Below are 10,800 nucleotides of genomic sequence, written 5' to 3' on the forward strand. Positions count from 1 at the left end.
GCGGCGCCTGCGCGTCTTCTGTCAGGGTCAGCAGGCGGGTGCCCTGGGCCGTCCACCTGCGCGTCTCGGAGCCGCGCCCGGGGGGTCGATGGCGATGAACTATAACGCGAAGGATGAAGTGGACGGCGGGCCCCCGTGTCCTCCCGGGGGCACCGCTAAGACCCGGAGACCAGATAACACGGCCTTCAAACAGCAACGGCTGCCGGCTTGGCAGCCCATCCTGACGGCTGGCACGGTGCTGCCCACCTTCTTCATCATCGGCCTCATCTTCATCCCCATTGGCATCGGCATCTTCGTCACCTCCAACAACATCCGCGAGATCGAGGTGAGCGGAGGGGAGGCGACGGCCGTGCGCGTTGGCGCCGCCGGGGAGCGGGGTCCCTCCTTCCTGGGGTCTCGGGGGTCAGGCGGGTCCTGCCCTTCCCCACCTTCTGTCTTCCTCAGTTTCCTCTTTCTTTTCCTACGGGTTTTTCTGAGTTTGCAGTTTTGCCGGCGCTTTCTTTCGCTGTTTATCCAGTTAGGGAATGACTCTTTGTAATGCACAGTGTGGGTCAGGGTAAGAACGCCCCTTTGATGGGCGGAGGTTAAAAAAGGAAAAGAAAAGGAGAAGTGGAAAGAAGTTATATGGAGATCAAACTCCAGGAGAGTTGTCACGGTCAGAGTGTCACTTATCTGTGTGGGGATTATCCCGGGTCACGGATATCAACACCTTGGCCGTTGTTGGGGAAAGGACCCAGGGTCATAGAGGCAGTGATGATTTTTATGTAAAGAAATTGCCATGTGGCAGATCACGTATTAGGACGTGTGACCGAAGTGTGTACAGTACTTTTCACGTTGAACTCACAGATGCTTTTACTTACAGGGCGTATTACCCGTTGAAGGTAACTTGACGCTCCAATTCCGGTTTTACTTTTAGGTTACATTGATTAATAATCATGCCCTACATTCGCCCTCGTCCCCTCTCAACCCTCCCCACCCCGCCAGATTTTAAACTGAAAAAAAAAAAAAAAGTCTGTGACCACACACGGAGAGTAATTTGTGAATTATCTCCTGAACGTGTTACTGTTATAAGGCATGATAGAGAAACTTGGGGAAACATCTTGACTTCTGTCAGAGAAACCATCATCGTAATATAGTTATCTGCATACAATCTGCAGTGGTGAACATAGGTTGGTACAGAATGTAAATACTTTGTGTAGATGTCCAGTATTAAACATCTGCTCATCCTCTTTTCTTGATTATCTGAGGGTATTTTTTCTCTCTTTGAAAGGGGAGGAACGGGTACAAAATTCTCTCACTTTTTTTCTATCAGTTATGTCATTTTTTTCCCTTTTTAATTTTACTAAATACTTTAAAATTTATGGATGCAATTTAATAGGGCTTTCAAAACAACTTTATTTCAATGGCAGGAATAGGCATACTTTCCAATTTAATTAACAGTGTTACCTGTAAAAGCACAATCATTATATTTTTAGTTGTACAAGGTGTGCATTTCTGTGTTAGTAATAAGAGTGTATGGCATAGTTTTAAAATCTTTTACTGAAAGTTCATTTTCAGTTAATAATAAAGTATCACAGTATATTTTTTCAGTCTAATGCTCTGTTTTATCATTTTTATCTCCTAGTAGTCCTTCAGATGTAGTACTTAGTGTTCTCCCAACTGTATTGTGCTGTGCTGTGTTGTGCATAGTCTCTCAGTCAGGTCTGACTCTTTGAGACCCCATGGATTGTAGCCGGCCAGACTCCTCTGTTCATGGAGATTCTCCAGGCAAGAACACTGGAGTGGGTTGCCATGCCCTCCTCCAGGGGATCTTCCCAACCCAGGGATCGAACCCAGGTGTCCCTCATCGCAGGCGGATTCTTTTACCGTCTGAGTCGCCACGGATGCCCTAAACCTAATTATTAGGACCACACATACCAGAATGTGAGCACAGTGGTGTAATACAAGGGCCATGGGCTCTAGGCAGGAGTCAGGCAGAGCTGGGTTTAAATTCCAGCTCAGCTATTAACTGGCTCAGTTTGTTGGAAAACATAATCTCCCTAAGCCTCAGTTTCCTCACTTGTAAAATAGGTAAATAATGCCTATTTTTGTGAACTGTGAGATTTAGAAACAAGATAGATAATATTCCTGGCACTACATTTATACACTAGTTACTATATTGTGATGTCCACTAATCAGGAGATGAGAAATGGAGTCAGAGGGGTTGGTATTTGCTAGTAAGCTAGAAAAGGATTGTAAAATTGAGACAGAAACCAAACTTGGATGTCTTGGTTTTCAGTCTTATGCTTTTACACTGCACTGGGATCCTTATATCTATGTTTTTAGTGGATATTAAGATGAAAGCAGCAGTAGTTTGGAATTTATATGATGAGTATTTACTAAATTATCAGAACTCAATTTCTGTCAATATTTACTATACTATGAAGGTAAATGTTAACTTTCTTTAAAACTTTTGGATTCTGAAATAAAGTTCTTCACACTAGTTGATGAAATGGAAAGTTCTTAAATAATTCTCATGTATGTAATTCTGATTTCAAGTTGTCTGAAGAGTCTGATGTAGCTGGATCTAGTTAGAAGGGCACTGAAGTTGAGTCAAGGCATTAGAGTCCAGCTTCTACTCCCTAGTTTGTGCTCTTAGGCATATTTTTGAGTCTCAGTTTTCATTTCACTTGAAGAGCTGAAAGATTCAGACTAGATGATCCCTTAGAGGCCTTGTTCAACTTTAATATTGTGTGACTTCCAACTTAATGTGATTTTAAGAAAAATGCTGCATATTCAAGTTGTATCACCTTTGAAACTAGAGGAGATGAGAATTAGGAATGATTAGGAATTTTGTACCAGTGCTCAGATACAATTGTGCAAATATATTTTTAAAAAATTTGTTGATTATGTAGAGAATTGGTTCTGAATTGAGCCTGGAGTTACTAGAAGAATCTGGGGAACTTCCCCAAAGCACACATACTTGTTTCTGACTGCTCCTCACCCTTTGTGAGTCACTAGTTTAAAGTTGAGGGTTATTAAAAATAAATATGTAAGAAGTTCTTGGCAAGATTCACTTCCATACTACACGTTGCTTACATCTCTTTAGCTTATTTTCTCATTTTTGAAAATTTTAAGAACTTTAATTATTGCACTCATCTCACACGCTGGTAAAGTAATGCTCAAAATTCTCCAAGCCAGGCTTCAGCAATACTTGAACCATGAACTTCCAGATGTTCAAGCTGGTTTTAGAAAAGGCAGAGGAACCAGAGATCAAATTGCCAACATCTGCTGGATCATCAAAAAAGCAAGAGAGTTCCAGAAAAACATCTATTTCTTCTTTATTGATTATGCCAAAGCCTTTGACTGTGTGGATCACAATAAACTGTGGAAAATTCTGAAAGAGATGGGAATACCAGACCACCTGACCTGCCTCTTGAGAAACTTGTATGCAGGTCGGGAAGCAACAGTTAGAATTGGACATGGAACAACAGACTGGTTCTAAGTAGGAAAAGGAGTGTGTCAAGGCTGTATATTGTCACCCTGTTTATTTAACTTCTATGCAGAGTACATCATGAGAAACACTGGGCTGGAAGAAGCACAAGCTGGAATCAAGATTGCCGGGAAAAATCTCAATAACCTCAGATATGCAGATGACACCACCCTTATGGCAGAAAGTGAAGAGGAACTCAAAAGCCTCTTGATGAAAGTGAAAGTGGAGAGTGAAAAATTTGGCTTAAAGCTCAACATTCAGAAAACAAAGATCATGGCATCCGGTCCCATCACTTCATTGCAAATAAATGGGGAAACAGTGGAAACAGTGGCTGAGTTTATATTTCTGGTCTGTAAAATCACTGCAGATGGTGACTGCAGCCATGAAATTAAAAGACGCTTACTCCTTGGAAGGAAAGTTATGACCAACCTAGACAGCATATTCAAAAGCAGAGACATTACTTTGTCAACAAAGGTCCGTCTAGTCAAGGCTATGGTTTTTCCAGTGGTCATGTATGCATGTGAGAGTTGGACAATAAAGAAAGTTGAGCGCCAAAGAATTGATGCTTTTGAACTGTGGTGTTGGAGAAGACTCTTGAGAGTCCCTTGGACTGCAGGGAGATCCAACTAGTCCATCCTAAAGGAGATCAGACCTGAATATTCAATGGAAGGACTGATGCTGAAGCTGAAACTCCAATACTTTGGCCATCTGATGCGGAGAGCTGACTCATTGGAAAAGACCCTGATGCTGGAAAAGATTGAGGGCAGGAGGAGAAGGGAATGACAGAGGATGAGGTGGCTGGATGGTATCACCAACTCAATGGACATGGGTTTGGGTGGACTCTAAGAGTTGGTGATGGACAGGGAGGCCTGGCGTGCTGCGGTTCATGGGCTTGCAAAGAGTCGGATTGAACTGAACTGAAGGACTTTCATTGATGTATTCTATCAAATTACTAGGCCAAAGGAGACTTGTCCAGTCAGAATGCTTTTGTAATATCGCTTTAAGTGCTAAGATCAGAAATCCAGACATTTTAGGTATAAAAATCAATGGGTCTTCATCTTTTTCCTGGGAGGATTATATAAAAAGTTACTACTCTTGTAAAGCATGTTGGAGTCCCCTAAAAAAGGTATTTAGAAATAGATTATCTCCTCTCATTAGGTTTATATATCTTGTTTAGCTGGGTTTTAGATTTTCTATTATCTAATAAGATAAAATTTTTAGAAAACTAAAGTTAATTTTTTCAGTCATAAGAAAATATTTTAAATATTTAATACCTCATTAAAACTAAGATTTAGTATCTTCATTTATTATTAGCAGGAAGGAATAAGTATTTAATGCGGCAGTTGTAAGAGTCAGGCACATCTCTCTATTAATACCATAAAGGTAATATTTTTCTAGTTGATGGTCCTTGTTTTTGAGGCAGAGATGTTAATTTAATAGTGCTAACCTGAAAAAGAAAGTGAAAGTCGCTCAGTCCTGTCTGACTCTTTGTGACCCCCATGGTATTCTCTAGGCCAGAATACTAGAGTGGGTAGCCTTTCCCTTCTCCAGGGGATCTTCCCAACCCAGGGATCAAACCCAGGTCTCCCTCATTGCAGGCAAATTCTTTACCATCTGAGCCACAAGGGAAGCCCAAGAATACTGGAGTGGGTAGCCTACCCCTTCTCCAGGGGATCTTTCCGATCTAGGAATAGAACTGGGGTCTCCTGCATAGCAGACAGATTCTTTACCAACTGAGCTTTCAGAGAAGCCCCTTCTATCCCTGATAGAAAGTATTCTTAACTTTTGCAGTTTCATACGTTTATCAGTTTAAAGTTATATAGTTGTAGATTAATGGTTAGAATCAAATGAGGACATTATTTGGAGTGATAGCATAAATTTAGAACTAAATATTTACTTCAGAATTAATATTGTCAAAGTGTTGTGTTCAACCTACATTTGCATTTCAAATTTTAGTGGATTAGCACTCCCACCCCCATGCAAACATGCTTGATTGAGAAACCCTAATTCTCTTCCTCTTCACCTTATTATTGTTTCATTTATCACCCTCAACTCTGTAATTCTGGTTATTTTCTGTTTCCTTAGTTTCTGACAAAAATAGATTTTTTTGATTTTATGCTTGTGTAATTTGAATTCTTGGGGCTTTCCAGGTGACTTGGTGGTAAAGAATCCACCTGCCAATGCAGGGGACTGGGATTTGATCCCTGGGTCAGAAAGATCCCTTGGAGAAGGAAATGGGAACCCACTCCAGTATTCTTGCCTTGGAAATCCCATGTACAGAGGAGTCTGGCAGGCTACCGTCCACAGGGTCACAAAAGAGCTGGACACGACTTAGCAACTAAACAACAACTTAGATTCTTAGATTTAAGGATTTCAAAAGGATCTTCTGTATTTAGTATTCTTTGTTTATACTTAGCCCATAGCTAAGAGTCAAAGAAGAATAAGTTGCTTTGTAGACATGATTGTTAAAATTTAGATAGTTCATGTTAAGAATTATAAAGATTTTAGTAGTCAAATGAATTGCAGTTGGTTAGAAGTTGACTCTTGGAAATGAAGAGATTTTTTAGCGTTCCTGTTATTTGTTTCTCTTGTAACTTTAGCATTTAGGGCAATGGTACGGGGAGGGAGGAGGGTGGGGGGTTCAGGATGGGGAACACGTGCACACCCATGGTGGAGTCATGTTGATGTATGGCAAAACCAATACAATATTGTAAAGAAATTAGCCTCCAATTAAAATAAATACATTTATATTAAAAAAAAAAAGTAAATACGGCTAACCAAACCATTTTTGTGAAGCCCAGGAACTGAGAATGGTTTTACAGATGGACATTTGCAATTGAGTTTGATGATAGAGGACACTAACCTTGAACTCCAATAATATGAAATGTTATCTCCCCAAAATAATTTTATTCTTACTTGTAGACCTGAGTCACCAAAAAATTGTACACATTTGTTATTATATTTTGAACTCCATCAATTAAAATCTGTTATATAAGAACCTATATAATATCCTCAAATTTACCTCTTAGTTTGCAAAACCTAAAATATTTACTTTCTGACCCTTTACAGAAAAGTACTTCCTGTCCTTGACTTGGAGTTTTAAAGAAACATACTGGCAAATTTAACATTTGTTACAAAAATAGCAGTGTTTAATTTATACATTCTAATCCTCAATAATCTTTCAAGGTAGGTGTAGTGATTACTGATTATTGCTTGTATTCTACATTCTTTGTATAAATAAATGTAGAATACCTTAGTTGAATTTACCATTGATCTTGGTACAGGTAATATTATTGTCCATGTCTTTTTACAGATAAAGTTTAAGCAACTAAATAAAATTGCTTTTAAAGTTTTTACTTCAGTTACCTTTTGTCTTCATTAGAGCCTCTAGAAAGGACAAGTAATTTCTTTTATTTATTTCTTATTTTTTAATTTTTATCTTTTAAAGATGAATTCTTTAGTATGAAATCATTAGTTCGAAGGGTACTTAAAATGTTGTTTTTAAATTTAATCTAATTAATACTTAGAATGGTTTACCTTATTACTCAGCATTTTGTTGAGTGACCTGTTTAAGTCTTACATTGATTTCCTTTTAAGTCAGACTTACATTCGAAAATGGAAGTTCTCCAGCTCTTATACAGGGTACAAATGGCATGTCCTTCAAAGTCCTCCTTTCCCACTGCATGAAATCCAGTCAGCTTTCTTAAGAATGGAATGCAATTTCAGAATTACTAAGAATTGTCAGTTTGATTTAGGAGAACAATTATAGTGGTAGCAAAAACAGAGCTGAGAAATATGATAACTCTTAAACTAGTCATCTCCATCTGTTGTTCTGTTTTGCCTCTGGCTCTTTGTGTTTTGAATTTAAGCTGCTAGGCAGGTCTCCAGCTTGTTGTATTCTGCACTGTGCCTTCTATGCTTTTGACATTTAATAGGCATTAATTTTTAAAATAGGGGAACTATAGTTCCTCTCTTACTCGTAGCATCTTTCTTTCTAGGATAAGTTATGGATTACTACCTTAAGTATAAGCTGTTTCTTCCCTAATTTTATTGAGGTTGCAATTGACAAAAATTGTATAGATTATATAAATTATATATTTATATAGTTATATATATTGATACATATACATTGATATACATTGTGATATGATCACCATAATAAAGCTAATTAACATGTCCATCACTTCCTATCAGATCAGATCAGTCGCTCAGTCATGTTCGACTCTTTGCGACCCCATGAATCGCAGCATGCCAGGCCTCCCTGTCCATCACCAACTCCCAGAGTTCACTCAGACTCACGTCCATCGAGTCAGTGATGCCATCCAGCCATCTCATCCTCTGCCATCCCCTTCTCCTCCTGCCCCCAATCCCTCCCAGCATCAGAGTCTTTTCCAATGAGTCAACTCTTTGCATGAGGTGGCCAAAGTACTGGAGTTTCAGCTTCAGCATCATTCCTTCCAGAGAAATCCCAGGGCTGATCTCCTTCAGAATGGACTGGTTGGATCTCCTTGCAGTCCAAAGGACTCTCAAGAGTCTTCTCCAACACCACAGTTCAAAAGCATCAATTCTTCAGTGCTCAGCCTTCTTCACAGTCCAACTCTCACATCCATACATGACCACAGGAAAAACCATAGCCTTGACTAGACGAACCTTTGTTGGCAAAGTAATGTCTCTGCTTTTCAACATGCTATCTAGGTTGGTCATAACTTTCCTTCCAAGGAGTAAGCGTCTTTTAATTTCATGGCTCCTCTAGGCCCTCCTGCGCCTGCGTAGCCACAGCTCCTTGGACGTGGGGTTGGTCCATCACTTCTTATAGTTACTCTCATATTAAAAAGACAAGTGATAACAAGTGTTGGTGAGGATATAGAGGACAAGGACAGGGACAATGGAATGTAAATTGGTGTAGCTATTAGGGATAAGAGTATGTTAGTTGCTCAAAAAATTAAAATACAGAACTAGCATAAGATCTAGCACTCCCACTGCTGCTGCTGCTGCTGCTAAGTCGCTTCAGTTGTGTCCAATTCTGTGCGACCCCATAGATGGCAGCCCACCAGGCTCCCCCATCCCTGGGATTCTCCAGGCAAGAACACTGGAGTGGGTTGCCATTTTCTTCTCCAATGCATGAAAGTGAAAAGTGAAAGTGAAGCACTCCCACTAGGTATGTTTTAAAGAAAATGAAATCATTATTTTGAAGAGATACATGAACTCGCATATTCACAAACTTTGTTTTTGTGTCCAGTGGATTTTATTACAGTTTGGATGTTAGGCCAGGCTACCTTTGAATTTTAGTTTATGAAGGATATAGTGGGGTTTTGATGATTAAAAACTCATAGACTGAGTTAAATTTATCAAGAGTTTTAATCAGCATTGAGCATTTTCTATATGTAAAGTGCTGCTCTGGGTATAGTATACAACAGAAAAAAGCTTGTGGACAGGGCCTCCTTTTTTTTTTTTCCTTCCAAGTAGTGAGCCCTTCTTAGAAACCTGACAGAGTCTTTTGGAGGAGATGAAGCATACACGTAAAAGGAACTGCAAGCATTGCTGGATGAGTGGCACAGATAGAATGTGCCCTAGAGGTCCAAAGAAAGACAAGATTACGTGTCTCCAATAACCATGGAAAACTTTCAGGTGGGCTTTGAGCTGGAACTTGAAGAATAAATAGCACTTCTAAAGAGGAGGTTGGATGCATTCCAAGAAAGCAGATTTATATGTGCAAAATTGTAGTAGCAGGAAGTCAAAAGGTGTATAAAGTTGGAGTGAGGGTAAATAAGCTGATGCTAGGTTGGAGAAGGCAATGGCACCCCACTCCAGTACTCTTGCCTGGAAAATCCCATGGACTGAGGAGCCTGGTAGGCTGAGGTCACAGGGTCACTAAGAGTCTGACACGACTGAGCGACTTCACTTTCATTTTTCACTTTCATTCATTGGAGAAGGAAATGGCAACCCACTCCAGTGTTCTTGCCTGGAGAATCCCAGGGACAGGGGAGCCTGGTGGGCTGCCGTCTGTGGGGTCACACAGAGTCGGACACGACTGAAGTGACTTAGCAGCAGCAGGTGGTGGATAGACTAGGTTTTTGATGATAAAAGATGATGGTGTCCACTGTAGAATGGTTGCAGTGAAGAGCAGTTAGATTTAGGATGTATAATTAAAGTAGAGCTAAAAGAATTTTCTCATGTGGGTGTGTAGCTGCTGCTGCTGCTAAGTCACTTCAGTCGTGTCTGACTCTGTGTGACCCCTGTGCGACCCCATAGATGGCAGCCCCCAGGCTACCCCGTCCCTGGGATTCTCCAGGCAAGAACACTGGAGTGGGTTACCATTCCTTCTCCATTGCATGAAACTGGAAAGTGAAAGGGAAGTCGCTCAGTCGTGTCCAACTCTTGGCAACCCCTTAAACTGCAGCCTACCAGGCTCCTCCATCCATGGGATTTTCCAGGCAAGAGTATTGGAGTGGGGTGCCATTGCCTTCTCCGGTGGATGTGTAGTGTGTGAGATAAATTGTAGAATCAAATCTAACTTGAAGATATTTTGGTCTGCATTGGAATGATGGAATTGTAATTTTGTAACCAAGCATGGGTTTGTATGCCAGGTTGCAGAAACTGACAGCAAGTATTTGCAGCAAAATGTAGGGTTTTATTTGTAGAGTGCCATGGAAGGGAGTGGGGGACAAGCCACTCCAACCTGGTCTGTGAGTTGGGGCATTTCTTAAAGAAAAGAACAAAGAGGCCGAGATTAATGGTCATCTTCTGACGTTTCTTTATTTGCAGTTTTGAGGGTCAGGATGTCTCTGGTTTACAGTGTTCTGGCCCCGTGATCTGTGGCTCAGGCATCTGTAAGCTCATCTTGTCCCGGAGAAACAGCCTGAGTTTGTGTGTTAATCACATGTCCATAACAGCAGTTTTAGTACAGCAATTATGTTATCAACAACCACTGTGATTTTAGTCATCTGACTCTGGTTGATTAGCATTCACCTAGCACAGGCTTGAGGTCAGAGGGGACAAGAAAGGGAAAAGTTTTGGATAGAGAGATTGATTAATCGTAAACTCAGGGAACATGGTTTTAGGGGGACTTGGCTTCAATTTATCAAGATGGGGAAGACCATAGAAACAGTTTTAGTGTGATAGCAGGGTTTGGGAGGTTAGAAGCTGAATAAAGAGTTCTCTGTTTTTCACTCGTTACAGTGAGATGCCTTTTAAACATCCAAATTGGAAATAATGAGAAGACAACTAAATAGGGAGAAGGTTGAGACTGGGGTTAAGTATTTTGAGGTTTCATCAGTGTAGATGATATATAGAGACATAAGATAGAATAAAGTTATAAGAGTTAGAAA

The 10,800-nt window shown here is 40.4% G+C and overlaps 1 protein-coding gene across 1 annotated transcript in view; it reads left to right on the plus strand.

Moving 5' to 3' along the window:
* Window positions 1–6: 6 nt before the first annotated feature.
* Window positions 7–10,800, plus strand: part of TMEM30A (transmembrane protein 30A) — a 45,857-nt gene continuing 35,063 nt past the window's right edge. Inside the window, exon 1 of the mRNA XM_010855261.1 lies at window positions 7–325. Within this exon, the coding sequence (XP_010853563.1) occupies window positions 89–325 (237 nt within the window). The 5' untranslated portion in view covers window positions 7–88. The remainder of the gene's footprint in view (window positions 326–10,800) is intronic.

This window comes from Bison bison, unplaced genomic scaffold (assembly GCF_000754665.1).
Source record: "Bison bison bison isolate TAMUID 2011002044 unplaced genomic scaffold, Bison_UMD1.0 scf7180017864362, whole genome shotgun sequence".
In the NCBI taxonomy this organism is placed as follows: domain Eukaryota; kingdom Metazoa; phylum Chordata; class Mammalia; order Artiodactyla; family Bovidae; genus Bison; species Bison bison.